Source organism: Hibiscus syriacus, unplaced genomic scaffold, assembly GCF_006381635.1.
Source record: "Hibiscus syriacus cultivar Baekdansim isolate YM2019G1 unplaced genomic scaffold, ASM638163v2 tig00111191_pilon, whole genome shotgun sequence".
NCBI lineage: Eukaryota > Viridiplantae > Streptophyta > Magnoliopsida > Malvales > Malvaceae > Hibiscus > Hibiscus syriacus.
The window spans coordinates 2,725,048-2,748,305 of record NW_024063010.1 but is presented as its reverse complement, the minus strand read 5'-3'; the positions used below and the strand labels follow the sequence as shown (position 1 = coordinate 2,748,305).

Here is a 23,258-nt window from a genome sequence, read left to right as displayed (position 1 = left end):
TTCAATCTCCAAATTTCAATCATTTTCCGATGTCATAGAAAAATTCCCATTACCGAAAAATGACTCCCAAGCATTTCCTACTCCTTATCATCTTCACCTTTTGTTTGTCTTCTTTCTCGTTACACGCTCGCTTCGTCACCGGCCGTTCGTCCCCGACAGGTCTCGTCTCCGATGGGATCTCCACCGTCGAAAACCAACCTTACCTCCTCCTCAAGCCGCTTGTTTCGGCCGAGGAAACGTGTGAGCAGTCGTATGGGTTCTTACCCTGTACCACCACGGTTCTGGGAAACTTGTTTTTGATTATCGTTTATGGATACCTTATGTATTTAGCCGCCACTTACTTGTCCAATGGAAGCGAGCTTTTGCTTGAGATCCTCGGTCCCGGTATTGTAGGAGGATTGTTCTTGCCCATGCTTGGAGCTCTTCCCGATGCAATGCTTATCCTCGGTAACTGTTATATTTTTTTTCCCTTTCTTTTCCTTTTCAGAAACTTTTATCATGATGTTTGTTTGTCCGGAAAATGCGAGAAAAATACATTTAGTTCTCCACCGTTTGGCTCATCATAAAGGGCGGAAAGTCGAAAAGTTTAGATCTTGTCGTCCTTTTTTCTTGCTTAAGGAAACTGAGAGATTCGAATCATAATATAAATAAGCTTTAATGTTATGCAAATTTTAAGCTTTTAGATATGGAAGATCAGCTAAATTCAGGTTCAGAACATAATTCCTTTCTGGGTTGTTCCAAATTCCTACACTCTTTGATTTTCAGGAATTCTCTTTATTTTTTGATTCGAAAAATCCAAGCGACCGACTCTTTTTTTAGCTTACAAGTTTGTATTTTTTTTTTTAAATTTTAAGATGTCGAATCAATGAAAATTGATAGAATTATTTGTTAACAGTCATACTTAAATTTTTATTTTTTTTGAAAAATAAAGGGATTAGTTTCTTGAAAATAAATCTTGGAGGACTAAATTTCAAATGATTAAAGGGTACATAGACTTCCAACATATTTTAGCCATTCTTTCAGGATGTCAGTTGGATTTTGTGTTTAATGTTTTCCCGTTTAAGTGTTTTAATATCCATTTATCCATTTCTGCTTTTGGATCATGCATTTAATTTTTTTGCATATGGATCTTTGTTGGACAGAATCAAACGTTTGCAGGTAAAGAGATGAATTTCTAAAATTTTAAGAGAGAAAAAAAATATCTAAATATATGATAATTTGAAAATTTTAAGGACTACAGCCCGAGTCTCCCCTCGGTTCGTCTGGCTGTTGTTTTTAATTGGCATTCTTGTTTTCTTCCAGTGTCTGGACTTTCCGGAACGGCGGAAACTGCTCAAGGCCAAGTCTCCGTTGGAATGGGGTTGTTGGCAGGGTCCACCGTCATGCTTCTCACGGTTATATGGGGATCCTGTGTGGTCGTCGGCAGGTGTGATCTCCGTGATTCGTTTGCAGTCGACGGGTCGAATACGAAAGGGATTAGCTTAACAGGTACACGGCTATGCCTATGCTTCACGTTGTTCTTTGTTAGTTGGCCCTGTAAGTTGTTGAGTTTGTTTTACCATGCATTATGTCCTGTAATGGCCAAAATCATGTGGCCAAGTAGTTTAAACTCTAAATGTATCGTTTTAAATATCCGTAACCGTAACCGGAACCGGACGCTTGTCGGATTTTGCAGAAACTGGTGTTAGCACTGATATTTGGACATGCTATGCTGCCAGGATAATGGCTATATCAGTTATCCCGTTTCTTATTGTTCAACTGCCACAAATTCTCAATTCAACTTCGGGAAGACACTTGGCCGTTTTGATTGCGCTTATCGTTTCGATCTCGATGTTGGTTTCGTATTGCATTTATCAGGTTAATATTATTTTCCGGTAAGGAATTCCATCATCATCATATGTCCTGATATTTCTTTTTAACATTCTTATTATGTGTATTTTGCAGGTGTTTCAGCCTTGGATCCAGAGAAGAAGGCTTGCTTTCGTGAAGCACAAGCATGTCATGTCCGGAATTTTAAGGCACTTGAAGATGCATTCTCTGGGAAGGCTTCTTACCGATGACGGCGAACCGAACGCAGAGATCATAAAGAAGTGAGTTTCGAGTTCCGATTCGAGATGAACTTGCTCTTCACTGTATATTGTATTGTTAACATCTATGTGCTCTGTGAACTACAGGTTGTTTGAGACGATTGATGAGAATCACGATGGTGCTCTTTCGCCTGCTGAGCTGAGAGCGTTGATTATAGGAATCCGGTTCGAAGAGATCGACTTGGATCGAGATGATGCTGTGAGAAAAGTACTGGAAGATTTCGATACCTCCCTTGACTCTCTCGTTCAAGAGGATGAGTTTATAAGAGGAATCACAAAGTGGATTTACGAGGCAAGGCGAACCGGGGGTGATTATCGTGAACCTAATGCCAGAACGTTTAAGTTTATCGACGATTTTCACCAGGTAAGTGTAACATTCACGACTTCTTTATGATCATAGCTTAGCGCTGACTGAATGACTTATGAGGATTACTTATGCAGCAAACAAAGATAGAACATACTTTGTTAGGGTCGGAGGAACAAAGCGACGAGGTAACCGAGAGTGTCGAAAACCCTCAATGGATCTCCTTCAAAGCCGTACTAATGTTATTACTAGGTACCCTCATCGCAGCTGCGTTTGCAGATCCACTGGTAGACGCGGTCGACAACTTCTCCACGGCGACGAGCATCCCATCATTTTTCATCTCATTCATTGCATTGCCATTGGCTACCAATTCGAGTGAAGCTGTATCGGCCATCATCTTCGCCAGCCGCAAGAAGCAGAGGACTGCATCCTTGACATTTTCCGAGGTTTGTTTTCGTGTCACACCACTTGTTTGCTTAGCCAAGTCGGCACAATCACATGACTGATCGATCGATTGACTTCTGATGCAGCTCTATGGGGCAGTAACGATGAACAACGTCCTCTGCCTATCGGTTTTCTTGGCACTCGTTTACATTAGGGGATTAATGTGGGATTTCTCGTCGGAAGTGTTGGTAATTCTTATCGTTTGCCTTGTGATGGGCGCATTCGCCAGCTTCCGAACAACGTTCCCGCTGTGGACGTGTTCGGTCGCTTTCATCCTTTATCCGTTCTCGCTGGGGCTCGTATATGTTCTCGATTATGTCTTCGGCTGGTCGTAATTCGCATAGATTGATGAATGTAACGACTGGTGTAGAGGACAGCTACTTGTTTTGATTTCCATGGTTCAGCTGAGAGACTCCTGATTTTCTCTTTGTTCAACACTTCATCTAATAACAACTAAAGCTCAAGTTTCCTCATTTGTGTATGATTTCCGTTTTGTTGTTTTGGGTGGTAAAATTACCTATCAGGTCCCTTCATTTTATGGACCAGTTTGAATTAGTCTCACAATTAAGACAAAAAATAAGCAAATTTTAATAAGAAAAAGATTCAAATAAACTCGAACATTGATAGAGTTAAATGTTAAATCAGTTCAAATTTAGTCTTATTTGATTATTTTTAATAGGGTAAACTTATGCGTTTAGTACTTAAACTATTAGTTTTGGTCAGTTTTACTACATAAACCTTCATTTTTTTAAAATCATACCTAATGTTTAGTTTTTTTTTTCGTTTTAGTACCACATTGTTAAAAACTTAACAGGTGATTTGCACATGGCACCATTTTTTATGGGCAAATTGCATCATTCATCACTCAACTATCGTCTCACTCCCATTTTGGTCATTAAAGTTTGATTTTTTTAATTTAATTACTTAACTTTCAAATTACTCCTATTACAATCACTCTAACTTTCAATTTTTTTATTTTTAATTATATATTAATAAAAAAAATAAAAAAAAAATCATGTCACAAAAATTATTAATAAAATAAACTAGAGTGATTAAAATATGAGCAATTTGAAAGTTGAGTAGTTAAATTGAAAATTTTTAAACTTTAGTATCATAATAGGAGTGATAAGATAATTGAGTGATAAATGATATAATTTACCCATAAAAATGCAGTTCCGTTTTTAATGACTAGGTACTAAAATGAAACAAAAACTAAACATTAGGTATAATTTTAAAAAAGTTAAAAGTTTAGATACTAAAAGATTCTAAAACTGATAATTTAGATACTAAATGAGAAATTTACCCTTTTAAGTAATATAAAGATTGATTTGAACCATAGTTTTAAATTCTTGTATCTCATTTATTCTTTAGTTTTTTAAATAAATATATATATATATATAATGATAATTCTTTAAATAAGCTTTTTAAAACTGCACTATATTATATTAAAAAATTACACTATATTATATTAAAAAATTACACTATATTATACCTAGACGGAACTATGAAAAAAATACCCCATAATTAAGAGATCATTTCTTATATATGTATGGTTTAATACTTTAAATTGAGATCAACATGTCCAGCTACTTCTCCATTTTTGCAATTAGACATCGTTACTGCACTTGCTCGTTCAATTTCAGCCATTGCGGGTGGTGGAAAGAAGCTGTAGTAAGGCGGCTGCCGGTTTAATCCTTCGCCGCCATGTTTCGGAATTCAATCTTCAAAGCTTGAATTTGATAGAGGGCTTGGATTTTGAGGTTGAACACATTGGTGTAGTTGTTGGAGGGGCTAATGTGAGAAAATCTCACCCTATTTGAGGTTGAACATGGAGGCCCTTCCCTGGGAAGAGATTGAACAAATATGAAAAAAGGTTGGTATAGATTACAAGAGAAGGTACGGAAATAAGTTCGAGGTTTGAATCTTGACGTTACGAGGACAGAAAGTGAAATTCGAGATGTCGGATGTGGGAGCTTTGCTAATTGAAGTAGCTTCAACCTGTCCATTGATGGAATGAACAATGGGAGGAAAATATTTTATGGGAAAGGGGGGCTTGGAGCATTGTCTAAGGAGAAAGGGTATGGTCTCTTCATGCCAATCACCTACATTAACAGTTATTATCATAGCTTGACATTGTTGCGGAAGACGGCTATCGGATAGAGCAAAATCGCAACTGATAATTTGAGAAAATAAAAATGAAGATAAAAGAGACACACAATTTACGTGGAAAACCCCTAAAAATTATTAGGGTAAAAACCACGGGCAACGGTAGAAGAATTTCATTATGAGAAAATAGGAATTACAACCTCTCTCGATCTACCAAGGAGAAAACAATGATAATTCTCTCTAGATAAAAAGGAGAAAACAACTCTCAAGAAACTCTCTAAAATCTCTCTAGTATTGGAAGAAAGCTAGAATGCTTTGGGATGGTTTTGAAGCTAAATGAGCTAGGGTATTTATAGTTGAAACTTAAAGATTAATCTTATAAATACCCTAAAGTTTAGTGACTAAAGTTTATAATTTACCCATTTAATTTTCAAACATTATTGCACCTAATTTTGACATTATTGCACCTAATTTTGACATTGCAATATTAGGTGCCTAACTTGAACCAATTTTCCAAGCTTTGACATTTCAACAATCTACCACTTGAAGATTTGATTGGAACAATCATATCTTCACACCATTCTTTCTACCTTGTACCATCATGTTGCTTACGTCTCTGAAAGGCCACAAGAGGATCGACACCAGGTAAATTTATCAGCGTTGATCGCCTTCGTCATGAAATCTGCTATGTTGTCTTTGGTATGAATCTTCTGTATATCTACCGTTCCTTCTTCCACCTTTTCACGAATGAAATGGTACTGAACTCGTATGTGCTTAGTCTTTGAATGAAATGTTGGATTCCTTGCTAGATGCAAGGCGCTTTGACTGTCACAAAACAGAGAGACATACTCTTGATTGTGCCCAAGTTCCTTCAATAGCATCTTCAACCAAATTGCTTCTTTACTGGCTTGTGTAGCTGCTACATATTCTGCCTCTGTTGTGGACGTAGCCACAACTGACTGCAATTTTGAAACCCAGCTTACAGCTCCACCAGCAACTTTGAACTCATATCCTGTAGTAGATTTGCTTTTATCCAAATCCCCTGCATAGTCAGAATCTACATACCCATTAATTAGTAAGTTTGATCCTCCGTAACATAATGCAACATTTGAGGTCCCTTTGATGTATCTTAGGATCCTCTTTACTGTATTCCAATGCTCTTTGCCTGGATTCGCCATGTACCGACTAACCACTCCCACTGCTTGTGCAATGTCTGGTCTTGTGCATATCATAGCGAACATTAAACTTCCCACTGCTGATGCATACGGTACTCGAGACATCTCCATCCTCTCTTCTTCACTGCTAGGACTCATACTGGAGGATAATTTGAAGTTAATAGGAAGAGGGCTAGAAATTGGCTTAAAATCTTGCATGCTAAATCGTGACAAGATTTTCTTCAAGTAATTCTTTTGTGAAAGCCAAATCTTCCTATTACTTCTGTCTCGGTGAATTTGCATCCCTAGAATCTTGTTTGTTGATCTCAAGTCCTTCATTTCAAATTCCCTAGCCAGTTGTGCCTTCAATTCTTCAATATGATCTTTGTTGGGTCCTGCAACCAACATGTCATCCACATACAACAGCAATATAACAAAATCGTTATCACCAGACCTCTTGAAATAAGCACAAGGGTCTGCATTAAGTCTGTTGTATCCAAGGCACATAATGAAAGAATCAAATCTCTTATACCAATACCTCGGCGCATGCTTTAGACCGTACAGAGATTTGTTCAACCTGCAAACCAAGTTCTTCTTTTCTTTTTCTTCAAAACCTTCAGGCTGGAGCATATAAATTTCTTCTTCAAGATTTCCATGAAGAAAAGTTGTTTTAACATCTAGCTGCTCTAGATGTAAGTCCAATGTAGCACACATTGCCAAAACTACTCGAACTGTTGTTAGTCGAACCACAAGAGAAAATATTTCATTGAAATCAATACCTTCTTTTTGAGCATATCCTTTGACCACCAATCTTGCACGATACCTCTCCACTTGATCGTCACCATTTCGCTTGATTTTGAAAACCCATTTATTACCAATTGGCTTCCTTCCTTGTGGTAGTGGCACAAGATCCCATGTATTATTTTTATGAAGGGCTTCGATTTCTTCTTGCATCGCCATCATCCACAGTGAAACATCTGAGTTGTGTATTGTCTCCTGGTATGTTGATGGCTCACTGTCCTCTGTTAAAAGGCAGTATGCAATATTACCTTCTATAACATAATCTGAGTGCCAATTGGGACGTCTTCTCACACGATCTGATTGACGAGTTGTTGGAGTTTCAGAACTCCCTGGTTCTTGTTCATCATGTGCTGGTTCTGCTTCAGAAGAATCTCCTTGTTCAACCTCATTTTCCACATGTATCTGTGTAGTCTCTTACTTTTCAGCGCTATCATCATCTTCTTTTCTTTGTAACTTATCTTCTACAAAGATAACATCCCTGCTAATGATCACTTTGCGGGCAGTAGGATCCTACAAGCGATACCCCTTTACTCCATCAGCATACCCCAAGAATTTGCATTTCCTGGATTTTGGATCCAGCTTTGAAATTTCTTGGGCGTTGTACATCACGTACACAATACTTCCAAATACATGGAGGTTTGAATAATCAACTGGTTTAGCAGTCCACATCTCCATTGGTGTCTTCAGCTTTAGTGCAGTTGATGGAGCTCGATTCACCAAATAATAGGCGGTATTGACTGCTTCTGCCCAGAATGATTTTTCTAGGCCTGCATCCCTCAACATTGCTCTTGTTTTTTCTAACAATGTTCTGTTCATCCGCTCTGGCACACTATTTTGTTGAGGAGTGTTCGCCACTGTGAACTGTCTTTTGATGCCTTCTTTCCTGCAAAAGTCATCAAATTCTTCACTTGTGTATTCTCCTCCATTATCTGTTCTGAAACACTTGATTTTATTTCCAGAATCAAGTTCTACCCGCACTTTGAAGTTTTTGAAAGTTGAAAACACGTCTGACTTCTTCTTAATAGGGTGCACCCAACATCTCCTGGAGTAGTCATCAATAAATGAGACAAAGTATTTTGCTCCACCTAGGGACGTTACTGGTGCTTGCCATACGTCAGAGTGAACCAATTCTAGAACACTTTTGCCTCTAGAATTTGATGTGTTGAATTTCAACCGGTGCTGCTTACTTGTTATGCAATGCTCACACAAAGAAAGTGATACCTTTGTTAAGCCAAGAAGTAACTTTTGCTCCACAAGGACTTTCATTCCTTGTTCTGAATGTGTCCAAGTTTCTGATGCCATAGCATTGTCGAATCTGAACTACATGAGGCAACAGAGGCTTCTGCTTCTAGCAAAGTCTCTCCCTTCAGCATGTACAAGTTTTATGCTATCTTTTCGCCTTTTAGCACCACAAGCGCTCCACGGAACACCTTTATGATTCTTTTCCGTGTTTCAATCTTGCTAGCATTATTATCCAACAATCCGTAGGATAATAAATTTTTCTTCAGACCTTTCACGTGCCGCACATCTCGAATAACTTTAATTGTTCCATCATACATCTTCAATTTGATGGTTCCCACACCAACGATCTCTAAGACATGATCATTGCAACTATACACAGATCCTCCTGAGACAGGTTCATAATGATGGAATCATTCTCTTCTTGAGGTCATGTGATATGTCGCTCCCGAATCAATGAGCCATATATCTGCAAATCTTTTTCTGCCTTCCACGGTGGTTGACGTTTCACAGCATAGAGCATCTCCATCATTTGAAGTGTTTGCGGTATTGCCTTGTGGATTAGAGTTTTTATTTAGACTCCAACAATCCTTCTTCAAGTGACCCTTCTTTCCACAGTGGTACCACTTTAAATTCTTTTTGCTCCTCGACTTCGATCTACCATGTTTATGACTACTGCTTTGGGCACGTTCTGTTGATCTCCCTCTCATCGTTGTCAACGCTTCTGCTTGTTGCAGATTTACTTGTCAGTCTTCCTTGTTCTTGTGCCAATTTTCTTCTTGTAGAACATCAGCTGCAACGTCATCGAAGACTAGACTGGTGACATTACTATTTGTCAAGTTGATGATGAGTTGATCATATGAATCCGGTAGACTTTGAAGTAGAAGTTCAGCACGTTCTTGTTCTCCTATTTTACAGCTTAAGGATGTAAGCTGAGAAAATAAAGTGTTCAGTGTATTTAAGTGCTTCGTCACTGAAGTAGATTCTGACATACGGAGAGTGTACAATTTTCTCTTAAGGAAAATTTTATTGTGCAACGATGTGGCCTCGTACAGTTTGGTGAGATGATCTCATATCTCCTTAGCTGTCTTCTTCTCCTCGATACTTGACAATAATTCATCTGCTAATGCTAGATGAAAGTTTGTCATAGCATTTCCGTCCATTTCGATCCATTAGTTGTCGTCTGTGAAATCTACTGGCCTTTCACTGATAGCTGCTAGACAACCGTCTTTCCTCAAGATGACCTTCATCTTCAATTTCCACAATGAGAAATTTCTCCCATTGAACTTTTCAATATCAAATTTCGTTGCCATTGCTTCGTTTACGGATAGCTCCACTATTTCACTATCGTGAATAGTTTTCTGGAACCTTCAAAGAATGGGTAATAACTTCTTACTTTCTTATGTTAGAGGATCCACCTTTTGGTGGCAACCACAAAGACAATAAGCAGATATTACACACTCTAATCTAGCTCTGATACCAATTGTTGCGGAAGACAGCTATCGGATAGAGCAAAATCGCAACTGATAATTTGAGAAAATAAAAAATGAAGATAAAAGAGACACACAATTTATGTGGAAAACCCCTAAAAATTATTAGGGTAAAAACCACAGGCAACGGTAGAAGAATTTTACTATGAGAAAATAGGAATTACAACCTCTCTCGATCTATCAAGGAGAAAACAATGATAATTCTCTCTAGATAAAAAGGAAAAAACAACTCTCAAGAAACTCTCTAAAATCTCTCTAGTATTGGAAGAAAGCTAGAATGCTTTGGGATGGTTTTGAAGCTAAATGAGCTAGGGTATTTATAGTTGAAACTTAATGACTAATCTTATAAATACCCTAAAGTTTAGTGACTAAAGTTTAAAATTTACCTATTTAATTTTCAAACATTATTGCACCTAATTTTGACATTGTTGCATCTAATTTTGACATTGCAATATTAGGTGCCTAACTTGAACCAATTTTTCAAGCTTTGACATTTCAACAGGCATTATGTATGTATGCATGCATGCATGTATACCTTATCATGTTCAGGCAACAAAGGTTTAAAATTTTTATAATAGCTTTGGTTTGAAGGGAGCTCCATCTGAAAATTCATTACAGATGTTGATGACGAAGTTCTTGATGACAAATTCACCTGCGTATCAAAACAAAAGAACCATCAATTCACCCTAATTTTCATTAATCACACCGGCAAATCAATGTAATTCTCACAATTGAAAATGAAGGTTGCTGTCCCCTTAGCATCAAACCCCAAGGTCTATGACCATCAATCAAAGGAACACCAAAAGTGTTCCCATTGCAGACAACAGAAAAAGATGGCCTAAAGATTAGATCTTTCTTCTGTTCTTCTTCTAGCCTCATCTTCTCGAGTTGCGCCACACCGAGCGCTCTCCGGGGTACTTTCTTAGGCCTCTTCTTCTTGGAAGATCTACAGATACTGCTGTTGTTTCCACTGCTGGTGCTACACCTCGGGGTTGTTTCATCTTCTTCAACCATTCTTTTCATACATAAAACACCGCCAAAAAGACTCGATTTTTAAAGTTCAGAGAAACACCCAAAGCTCAGAAGCTCGTAAAAAAAAAAAACAAGACGTGAACAGTTCCCAGCAAAAAATTAAGATTAAATTACTATATAATATAAAATTTAACTTAAAGGGAAAATAGACGAAATGAAATGGAAGATAGAGATCAAATAAGCAAATTCTATCTAAAACTTTACATTTTGGACCCACCTTAGCTAAGAACAAATAATCTTTTTAACATTTATTATAAAAAGAAAAAAGAAAAATAATAATAATAATTTGCCTTCCAATAAAACCAATTGTCCCTTAATTTCATGGATGACAACATACTTCTTTGTCATATAACATGCCAAGATTTTGTTACATATTACAAAAATGTTAGGGTCCCCCCTCCCCCATTTGGGGCATCTATCACTAATATTCTCTTTCACCATATAATTATTTCATTCTTTTTATTTTTCATATAAAATATACTTTTTTTTTGCTTGCATGATCTATTATTAGTTTTGAATATTTTCCTATAATTTATAAAAAAAATTAGCAAGTGTATGTGAATTGACATCAAAATTTCAACAATAATTGAAGGTACCTTGGCCCCTCTTGCTTCAAAATACATTGATTTTTGTGGGCCTAATAAGAAGTTTGTTGATACTATAAAATAAAATTCTTTAAAGTGGCTTCCAGATTATAATGTAAAAATATTTATATTTTATTTTATCTATATAATAAAAAAATAAATCACGATTTATTTAATTTGATAAAACACTTAGTTTCTCCCTCGGTCCCTTATTCTTCTGACTCTTGAAGCTCAGTCCCCCTATTTGATTGATTTAAAAGTCTAAGTACAACTCAAAAATATTGTTTATAGATATGTGTGTGACTTGTTTCTAAATTAAGTCCCCAAACTATACTTTTTTTCCCACAAATAGTCTCCCAAACTTTTTCTGAATGATTCAAGTGTCTAAAATTATAAACATTAACTATTTAAGTGTCCGAGCCGTAATTGATGATATTTTTCTCCGTTACATGACACATGTCAAATTTTGATATTTTTATTTTTTTAAAATAAGAATATTATTATAGAAACCTCAAATCCATAAAAATCCTAAATCTCTTACTCTAACATGTCATTGTCGCCATTGCCGACCATCACCACGACCACGATCACAGACGTAGTCCATGTCATTTTCCTAATCATACGCGCCACAATTACCACCGATTGACTGTCGACATCGCACCTTTCAACCTATGGTTAGCGGGTACAAAACGCTATTGATCACAATTTCATAGGGTTATTGATCGTCAAGGGAAGTCCGGGTCGGGTGAAACTTTGTCAATAACAAAGGGCAATGGGCCGTGTGGGTTTAGGAGTTCAAATGAGAGTTTTCAAAACTTTGATGCTATTTCGAATTTTTTGTTTTTCTAAATATATATAATTTTAATTTTGAATACAATTTCTAAAATTACTATAATGTGACACGTATCACTTAACAAAAAAATTAACGACGTTCATGGTCAAGACACCTAAAGTGGTAACGTTTATAACGTTAGACATCTAGATCATTCAAAAAAGTTTGAACACCTATATGTGAAAAACGCTATAATTTGAATACTTTTATATATATATATATTCCAGGGCCATACAATGATGAAGAAGAAGCAAACAACAAGCACACTAAGCTATTTACATTCATGGTGCAATGCCCAGTCTCAAATCCAAGCTCCATGGAGAAAACAATAATCACTATTAACCTACTCTTCTTTAATTATCATTCAATATAGTTAGGCTTTTGATCTCGACATCTACGAGGAAATGAAGGATTGAATCCTTCTTTTTACATTAACGGAGAGTTAAGCCTTGCAGATTAGTAATTAATAGAGGGTAGCAGCTCTGCTAGCTTTCAAAGCCATTAATATCCGCTTGCCTATAATCTACCTGTTTGGCAAGCCAGAAAATCAGAAGCTGGTAACCAAATCAATCTACTATCCTTGGGGTGTTGTGTTTTCTAACAGTAGATCGCTTTACTGTGGGGTTGGAGCTGGATAGAGAATTCGGATAGCCGCGAGGCCATGGGCCTATTCACCCGAGGAAGACTCACGGCGGGCAGGCAAGCAAATCAGAAACGCACATTACATATGTAAAAATCATGAATTTGCTACCTCCTTGATACTTTTTCACAAGGGGTACATGGAACACAGTCAAATGAACATTACTTAAGATAACCAACATCACGTATGAAATTAAGATGTCACGAGATTGCAGATTTCGATATTCGAATCTCCGACCCGATTCAAAACCTCCCAGATATTATGTCTGAACAGCTAAAGCACAAAACACCTAGAAAGGCCCAAAACCGGTGTAAAAAACAACCTATAGCAGCGACCATAAAAGGTAACCAACTTTTATTAAAAATAAGAAAAAGGCTTTGATCTTGTTATTTTTTTTAGAAAGTCGCATAATGCTCCAACTCATTACTCCATTATGCATTAATTATCGTAACACAATTATTCATTCTTGCATTGCACCATTCAATTATGCAACATCATAGCTAAGCCCCCAACAAGAACCTCTGCAACAATCCAACCACCCCTCCACCTCAAAAATCCCAACTTTAACATCTCACTATATAAAAAAATCCTATATTTTACAATAAAATCGAATAAAAGTTACGGGTACGGTACCTTTATTATGGTTTTATTGGTGTTACTATAAAAACCAAGTGTTAAAATGTGTACTCCACAGCCAAAAACCACACAGCAAATATCAATAGAAGCCGAAGTATACATACATGCATTATTGGTATCTATTTTTATGGTGAAAAAGAAATACAAGAATTTCCAGCTAGACTCAAAGGGACCATTTACAGACAGGCAAAATACCAAAATGTTGGTGGTATCTAATATCTACAGTGTATTCTACTATTCAATACCATAATTGAGCTTTTATTTGTACATTCATACCATTCCCCACTTTCATGGTTACCCCCCCTGCACTTGCTGCAGATGGTACTCCACTTATAGCCCCACTAGCTCTATTATGCTAACAAGCCCTCATTGACTGGTGTTATGTGACGTTAGGGTGTCCTACAACCTGGTCTCAATCCTAATGTATGCTTCGGGACAGTATTCGGACCAACCCCGTCTTTCATGTTGAAGCATCTAGCAGCTGAGTTCTGCTAATTTTGGCAATTGTGATGCCAAGGACGGTGATTGATTCATTACTCTTTTGTTCGATTTTAATTAATACAACGGATCGGGTTCTTTGTTTCTATAACGAGCTCTTGATTCAAACAGAGTCGATTCTAAACTGAGGCATCTAAAACAGACCGGTATTTAGTAAAACGAACACTGAAAGGAAAAAGAGTTATAAGGGGAAGTTATACATTGTTTTCAGCCAGGTAGACGCTGACGGTGGAATCGGCTACCACTATCCAAATATCCTACTGTTTTCAGAAAATGATTCCTCTTTCAATGCTACCAGATCAAATCCATATGCAATAAAGCAACAAAAGGAAACTAGAAGCGGAGTTCGTTTTCTTTCATCCACGAGAAATTGACAACTTCTTAGGATTTGGAAAGACTTTCCCATATTAGCTGATCAGGGGTTACCTTATCTCATGATAATTTTCAAAAGATTTAGCAAATATGTTAAACTGTGTCGGTCCTAATGGAAGGGAAAATCAAATCACAACTAAACAATCTAGGCACGCATCTTAGTAGCAACACTGAGAAACTGTAGCAAACATTGTAGATAAATTGACCGGCAACATGTAACACAGGATAAATCCATCAAAGAAGGAAACCATTGTTAAGCTCTACGAGCCCACGAGAATGTAAAATTAAGCTACAACACAGCCAACTGATAGAAACTAAATAAAACCGGGGATCGAAAAACCTGATATCCACCCAGATTTCTTCTTCCCACGGCAATAGGACATTGATTCAAAGTGACCAAAATCTTCTCTCGAACCGCTCTTTGACTCTTGAATACATTGTACAATCTCCTCATTGAGTTCAAAGTCAACACTCATCGATCGATGATCAACTAGTGCTGAAAGATCAATCACCTAAATAAGCAGAAGAGCTTGTAAGTGCAATATATGGTCATTGAAAATTAAATGGAAATAGGAAAGAAGTGCTAACCTGATACAGGTAAAGACTTTGGATTTCCTTTGATTTACTCTATCAATGGTGAGAATCGGATGAAGCAGAGGACAGCTTATTGGCGATTCTGTCGTGCTCATCTTTGTCGCCATGAATTCGTGCTGGATCGCGAAAACCAGAGAATACACCAGGTGTGGTGAATCCAATGCCAGATAAAGCAGCTTGGTGATGGATGTTTTCTGAGATATGATGGTGATGTTGATGGTGTTGGTATTGGTCGGTTGTGGAAATTGGCTGGTCTATCCAAGCACGAACCAAGGGCGTGTTACTGGACTGAAGGGGTCCCCTCTGAGAAAACAAATGGCTATTATGGCCAAAAGACTGCGGCAGTAGCTGCGGTGTAGGAGTGCCAAAGAGAAACCCTCCTACTCCTCCGCTACCGCCACTGCTTGTGTCAGCAGCAGCACCGCTATTATTCCAAGCAAACAATCTCTGGAACCTTCCGATCTCCGCCGGATGTTGGTGGTGATGCTCCCATCCAGCAGAAGACCCATCAAAACCAGCTAATGGGTTGGTTCCAGAGAATAAAACAGGCTCACTGTGCTGTGCCTGATCTGTAGCAGCTTGTGCGTGGTGGTGGTGATGCAAAAGAATCGGCTCCAGAAACGACTGAAGTGAAAGCCGAAGATCCTGACTGTGGCTACTGGTCCTCGACAACAAATCCTGCGGATAATTCTGAAACTGTATGGAAGAAGATGGCGTCTCACTCGAAGCCTCCAATGGAAAGAAAGACTTAATGGTATCGGCAATCTCGTCAGAAACTAAAGAGGGTGGAAGAAAACCCGAATTATGATTCGGGTTTTCTCCCATTTCTTGTTGCTGAAGACTTTGAACTTCATTCCCCATTATAGTAGCCGTTCTCCTCCGGGCACCCAACCCAGCAGCAAGGTTATCGACAGGGTTTCCACCATGGTTGATGTGAAACTGATACGGCTTATCATTGTCGGCCGTCGTCGTCGTCGCGTTTTGCTCTTCCTGGTTACTCGGTTTAGCAATCAAAGTCGATGTATTAAAACCTTCAGGTTCCAAGGAGGCAGCTCAGCGAGCTCGTCAATGGCTGACTTGGCTTTTTTATAAGCCAATCCACGGCCTTGCTGGGACGGTCGTAGCCGAGGCGGTCCTGGACATCGTAGAACTGGATGGCGGTGTGAGCCGAGAGACGAACACGTCGGTCCCGAGGACCTTTAGCAGTGCAAACTTTGCTGTGACGGTCTTTCCTTCCGGTTGACCGAACAATGTGACCACCTTGGACCTCAACGATCTCCCCTCCAGAGTGCCTTATCCCCAATCTTGACGATGTTGCAGCTAGGTGGTGGTTATCCCCCATTTTTCTTGCATGTTGTGTCGATTTCGAACCCAAAGATGTACTGGACGACGGCAAGTACGAGCGCTTCTTTGGTGGCTGCGGGTACTCCTGAGTTTCCAGGCTTGCATACAACTGTTGCGCCCCGTGGAAGATCCCTTGTCGGTTTCTTGCAAGCTCTTCCTCCTCTTGTTGCTGCTGCTGGTGATTATGATGATGACTGTGTGGATCCAGGCTCAGCTCTTTATGCTTTATCTGTTCCAGCTTTTAATGGAGGACACACCCCACTTAAACCTGATACTACTGTGGCCTACTAACAAAAGTCACTCCCATTCAATGCTTATAATTTCATTTCACCACCAGCCCTCCAGAAACACCCTAAAAAACCCAGCTTTTATTCCCAGGCTAACCCATCTTTGTACCCTCCTACTCTGAAAAACTCAACTTTTGGTAAATTGGGTCACTTTATTATCTGTACTATTCTATTCAGTAACCAAACTACAGAAATGGGTTATTGTTTTTCAACAATTAGCCACCAACTTGACCAGGACAACCAACAACAACAACACACACACAAAAAAAAACGTTTCCTTTCTTTTTCCTCTCAAGAAGGATTTTCTTGGGAAAATATACTAGAAACTAGAAAATTCTTCATCACAGCTACTACTACTACTAGTAAAACAAAAAGAGAAAAGAGCAGATTTTGTTTTGTGTTTTAGGGGGGCTTATAGCTAGTAGCTCGTGTAGGGAAGAGTAAATTTTCACTTTTTTTGTCCTACAAACCCCTTGATGTTGATGATGATGATGCCACTGGTAAAGAAGCGGCAGAGTGTGTTTAGGGTCAGACAAAAGATTAAAGGTCTCTGTGTTCATCTCATCACTATCATATGCTGCTGTTTATTGTACTATTGCCCTAAACAAACACCATTCCAGCCAAGCTAAAAAATAAAAACAAAGATAGAAATCCCTCCTTTCTTTTCACCTTTCCCTCTGATGATAAAATTCTAACCTTCCCTCTCATTTTTTACCAACTATAGATAGCCATGATTTAAAGGCACTTTCCTTTTGACAGAATAGGGTTTATATTGACTAAAATTTTCAACCTGATTAGTAAGTGTTAAGAAAGTTGAAACCTTCATAGATTTTTTTCCCCTTCATTTAAACTGCGTTAGGTTTTATAGTTCAAGAGATTGTCTGGATGCTTTGTTTTGATTAGATCAGATTGAATGAATAGATCCTTTCTTTGTGTGCCACCATCACAACTTTTGACAGTGACCCAATTCACACCTTTATTATCATTTTCATATTTATTTATTTATTTTATTTTCCATCCCCTTAATTGCTTCACTTAAAAGGAACAACATCATCTTTCCCATAGTTCTCCCTTCTTCGGATTTCTCAATATAGTATCTATTTTAATTTTATTTACCGGAGGTCTTCTATGGAAGTTGTTCTCAATCGGGTATTGAAGGTAGTCTACTACCTTACTTCCCCTTACCCCATTGCATATGTGAATAAGATTTTGTTGTTGTTGTTTAATTTTATTTAATATTTTAGAAAATGAAACTTTTATTTCATTTTTGATATTATCTTTTTATTTTTTATTTGCATTTTTTATTGCTTTCATTGAGCAAATTGAAGGAAAGGTAGCAGCACTTGCCTTTCACTGTTTTGGAATTGGAATAGTTGTCCTTGTCCTTTTTAAATGCTTTGCTAAATTACTTGGATACCCCTTCTCCAATTTATTTGTAAAAGAAATTACATGCATTATTTATATTAGGTGCTTGAGTTTTTTTAAGGGTAAATTACACAATTAATCACTAATGTTTGGGGTAGTTTTTGTTTTTTCTCACTGAAGTTTCAAAAGTTACAAATCGATCACTAACATTATTGATTGGTTACAAACTGATCACTCAACTTTAACAGTCGTTAATAGGCGTGACAAAAAACACAGTTGACGCGTTTGAAAAAGGTAAACTACACAGTTGACTACCACGTTAGAAAAAGGTAAACTACACAAATGGTCACTAATGTTTGAGTAAGTTTTTGTTTTCCCCACTGAAGTTTCAAAAGTAACAAATTGGTCACTAACGTTATCGATTTATAACAAAACAGTCACTCGCCGTTAACCTCCATTAATGTGGGTGACCGAAAACTTACATGGCCAGTTAAGTGCTAACTTGTCAACCTTTTTGTCTACTTTCTTCGTCACTCTCTCTCTCTTTGCTTAAGCTCATATTCCGCTTTTTTTTTGCTATAAAAGTCTTAGTAAAATCACTCTTCCTTGGTCGATCAAACCCTCTATTGTAAAATAATTTTGGTTATTTTAAGGGATCAAAGTTATCGAAAACATGTATCCAAATCTTGTGATAGAAAAACTTTTCTATGTTGACATCATTGTAAACGAGCTAAGCAAGATTTGTTTTACCCATGCCACCATACCAAAGATGGAGAGAACGCAAACGTCATTTTCTCACCAGTCATCATCAATGGAAGGAAGATACCATAAACCATAATCAAAAGCTCAATTAACTTCAAAATGAATCGTAATCACGATTTTACATCATTAAAATATGACAACACGAATCCTTCACTAACAAATCTACTCAAATTTGTTTGCATTCTCACGACAATGAATACCTTCAGTTTCTTATTCTTTAATATAGTACGCACTAGTCCTCGAATTTATGTTACCCACACAGCTTGAACAAAATGACCAGACAATTAGACCTCAAGTTTTTATACTTGGAACAACATGATGGACGAGACTAGTAATTAAACCCCTCCTTTTTATTTTTTGAATAATATTGTCCCCCTCCTTGTTTATTTGCACCTGTAACTTTCTTTTTTCTTTGACTTTAAGTTTCACCAATAGAGTTGCCATTTTATTGCTTGGGATGGGATCATGGGAGGTACATTTTCTTAGTATTTGTAGTTAATCCCGCTATAGGTTGCACCAATCATAAATTTCAATTTCCTCTTCGAATTAATTTGTGTTGTTTCTAAATCCTCAAAAAACCCATCTGGTTTCTAATCCAACTATTTTTGACTTGTTTAACTTACGATCATCAGGAGGGTGACCCTGTTTATGTACGGGCAGCTTGTGAAGGTAGCTTGAAATGTCTTGGGGTTGAATGTATTGATATTTATTATCGCATTCCATTATTTATGTGGTGGATGGAGCTATGGAGTATGTTGGTAGAGACAATGAAAAGCAATAAATAATTTATTTGCTCAAAACTAATAACTCTAATTGAGTTTACGTCCTTTCCATCGCTAGCACGAGGGCGTGGATAAAACAATTTTTGTTCAGCTTGTTTACAATGATGTCAGCGTAAAAAAGTATTTTGATCACAAGGCTTAAAGTAACCAAAACTATTTTGCAATGGAGGGTTTGATAGGCTAAAGGATAGTGATTTTATATAGAAGATTTTTATAGCAAAAAAAGTAAAACACGAGATTAAAGAGAGAGAGAAAGTGACGAAGAAAGCGGACAAAAAGGTTGACATGTTAGCACTTAACGAGCCACGTAAGTTTTCCGTCACCCACGTTAATGGAGATTAACGACGAGTGAATTTTTTGTTACAAATCGATAACGTTAGTGGCCAATTTATTACTTTTGAAACTTTAGTGGGGAAAATGAAAGTTTACTCAAACATTAGTGACCATTTTGTGTAACCTTTTTCTAACATGACAATCAATCCATCCATTTCAGCAGTTAACGCGCCAACTGTGTTTTTCGTCACGCCTATTAACGGCTGTTAACGTTGAGTGACCAGTTTGTAACCAATCGATAATGTTAGTGGCCGATTTGTAACTTTTGAAACATCAATGGGAAAAACGAAAATTAACCCATAAATAAACCAGTTTTAAAAAGTTCATCCGGAAATCATTCTACGTTCCCAAACGAAATCCGTCGATTTGAAATTTTGAATTATTGGTCGTACGGAACACGACATTCTCTTCATTCTTGTTTATTTTTAAATATGTTACCTACATTGACTTTGAGACAAAGATTCACGACAAAATCTACTCGAAGGCAGCTATTACATTTTAACAGGTTTCTTTTTGTCTTTTTTTTGCTACTTAGTTAACAATTAACTGTTAGGATGATGAATATTTTATTACTAAAAATTTATTTACGCTTGTAAGAAATTTTATATAATGAGTAATAAATAGTTTTAATGGACGAGTCTCGTTATAGAGATTTTTTTGCATATGTTGTATTATTAATGAGTGTTTTTTTCATTAGATGTATGATTAAGAATTATATTGTATAATCACTCCGTCAATAATTCATACATATTAAAGCTTTTAATTTATATGTGAAGCTTAAATTTAATTTTTTTATTTAAGTTTGGATTTCTATAATTGTTTGTTCGTATCTGGTATAGGAGCGGGTAGTATATTTGTTGTACGGTTTATATTTAAATAGTTTATAATGTATACATTTAATAAATACATATGTAATTAATTAATACTAATAATTGTTGCGGACTAATAAAATTGTGTAGTTGTTATTTCATGACATTTGAATTATGTAAGCCGTGGTCGGTTATCTTCTATGGTTGAATTTGGAGTTATCAAAATTTAATTAATTATATAAAAAAATATATGTTCAATTGATATGATTATATATAAAATTTACATGAAAACATATAATTAAGTATATAATTGAGGGGGAAATTATTAAATTTTGAGTGGAACTTGCCACTTAGTATATCAAAGAGAATATTCTCAACATGGGAGCCATTGTTTTTATCATCATATCAGCTTGAAATCGAACTGTTTTAATCTTCTAGTTAAACAAAACATTCTCAACGTTGTGTTTTGTTGACAACTACTTTGTTCATCGAAAACTTGTCAAGACCGGGATAAGTAATTTGTTTTTTATCTTATTTTTTATTTTCTTCTTTACTTATTTTTGTTATTATTTGTTGTCTAATATTATTAGCGGTGGTAGACATTGACGTGGTGGTGATCGAATGTGATTGGTGATGGCGGCTTTGGTTTTGGTTAATATGATCGCGAATGATGCTTGTAGTTTTTGGGACTTAAATAAAATAATGATGATGAATGGTTCGATAATCATGGGAAGGCAATTAAAACTTATGAGTATGATGAGTTATATTTACCGTTATCGAAATAATATCGATAACGATGACAACACAAATGAAAAGAGATCGTCGATTGTCAATTTAGAATGAAAATATAGGGTTTTATAGGGGATAATTCTTTAACTTACGACATTAGCTTTCCTTAACGAAAATGATTGTAACGAGCGAATTAAAGTTCCGTGATTGCACTATAAGTTTTAAACATTTATGATCAAATACAATCATTCTAAATGTTTAGGGATTGTTTATGTAGTTTATCCTTATTACAAATTTACATCAAACTATCATTTTATTATGGGTAAACTACACCATTCATCATTGAGCTTTACTCTCTCCTATTTAACTCACTATACTTTCAATTTATTCACTGAATTTTTGAATCGCTCCTGTTTTGGTCACTCTAAATTATTTTATTATTATTTTATATGACATGGAACTTTTATTATATTTAATATAAAAATATTTAAAAATATAAAATTAAACCTAGATAATGGTTGTCGGTGATGAGAATGAATGATGATTATTTTAAATCATTATAAATTTAATAATAATAAAATATCATTTTATTATTTATTTTAAATTATTTTCTAATAATATATAAAAATGTCATGTCATAGAATAATAATAAAATAAATTGTAGTGACTAAAACATGAGCAATTTGAAAATTCAGTGAGTAAATTTGGAAAAATTGAAAGTGTAGTGATGAATGATAAATTTACCCTTTTATTATTCATGTAAACAAATCTCAAACTCTTGCTTAGTATTAGGTTGAGATCCTTAAATAGTAGATTTGTATTTTAGTGACTTAAATTATTCATTAATATTACCTTGTTATTTAAGTTTAAAGGTCAAGTATATAAATAGTTATCCAACTTTTAGGGTCTTGCAGTTTTGTCACCCAACTTTCAAAACTTACAATACATTCATTGAACTTTTAGTTCGTTTTTATTTTAATCTCTGTCGTTATATTTCGTTAATTTTTATTGACATGACACTTAACCCCGTTAACTCCCCCTTCTTCTTCTTCTTCTTCTTCTTCTTCTTCTTCTTCTCTTCTTCTTCTTCTTCTTCTTCTTCTTCTTGTTGCACAACAGCCTTTCATCGCTAACCCAACATAGACATCGGCAAAAAATAAAAGAAGGAAATCCACTTCACACAGGGCTAGACAAATGAATGTAAAAACCCTAAATTCCGTCTCTTGTTGTTGGAATAATATCTTCGTTGCCTGGGTTTCAAAGAAACAACTCTCCTCCTTAGCCTGCCGAACGGCTAAATCAATGTCAACGCTGGGGATGGGTCAACTTTCTGTTCGTGTTTCGTCAATATACGAGTAAATAACTGGAGGCTATGAAATAGGCTCGAGCGTTAGGGAAAAGATATGAAATGGCTGAAAGGGTGAGGCTACCAAAGGTAGAGCTAAAGCATTCGTTCAAAGCCGTTTATAAATCTTCAGTGTTGTCGCTCTTATTTCGCAATGCAATTAGATTTCTCTATACAACTAATACTAAACACTAAAATGAAAACGAAGTAAAATTTTAATGTTTGTATTACAAATTTTAAAAAATTAGATAACTAAAATACAAATGTTTTAAAAGTTTAGACATTATTTATATACTTTATCTTAAATTTAATTATAAAATATATCGATATTAATATATATATTTTAATAGTAATTCGGGCTGGCACTGATCGTGTCCCATGAACATATTAATACTTAATAAGTTATAATTGAACATTATTAAATTATTTATTTAAAATTTAAAAAACATAATTTTAGAGTAAAGTATATAAACAATCCCTAAACTTTAGGACACTAACATTTTGGTCACCTAACTTTTAAAACTTACAATAAAATAATTAAACTTTTAGTTCGTTTTGAAAATAGTCTCTACCGTTACTTTCCGTCAGTTTTTACTGACATGGCATGTTAACTCAGTTAAAACAACACCCCCCAGGTCTTTTTCTTCATTCTTTCTTTCTTCTTCCTTCTTCTTCTTCCTCCTCCTCCT

General features: G+C 36.2%; 2 protein-coding genes and 1 pseudogene across 2 annotated transcripts; 1 reads left to right on the top strand and 2 right to left on the bottom strand.

Annotated features, from left to right (window-relative positions):
* The first annotated feature begins 34 nt into the window (after positions 1–34).
* Positions 35–3,308, top strand: LOC120155422 (sodium/calcium exchanger NCL-like). Its single transcript, XM_039166977.1, has 7 exons — positions 35–447; positions 1,303–1,488; positions 1,676–1,857; positions 1,945–2,090; positions 2,175–2,451; positions 2,529–2,837; positions 2,922–3,308. The coding sequence occupies exons 1-7, from the start codon at positions 60–62 to the stop codon at positions 3,168–3,170; spliced, it is 1,737 nt and encodes a 578-aa protein (XP_039022908.1). The 5' UTR covers positions 35–59; the 3' UTR covers positions 3,171–3,308.
* A 1,075-nt stretch (positions 3,309–4,383) lies between these two features.
* LOC120155424 lies at positions 4,384–10,670 on the bottom strand. The gene is made up of 3 exons (XM_039166978.1): positions 10,355–10,670; positions 10,161–10,277; positions 4,384–4,937 (listed from the first exon to the last, which is right to left on the bottom strand). Exons 1-3 carry the CDS (start codon positions 10,646–10,648, stop codon positions 4,872–4,874), a joined length of 477 nt encoding a protein of 158 aa, XP_039022909.1. The 5' UTR covers positions 10,649–10,670; the 3' UTR covers positions 4,384–4,871.
* Positions 10,671–14,399: 3,729 nt separating this feature from the next.
* On the bottom strand, positions 14,400–23,258 carry LOC120155423 (annotated as a pseudogene).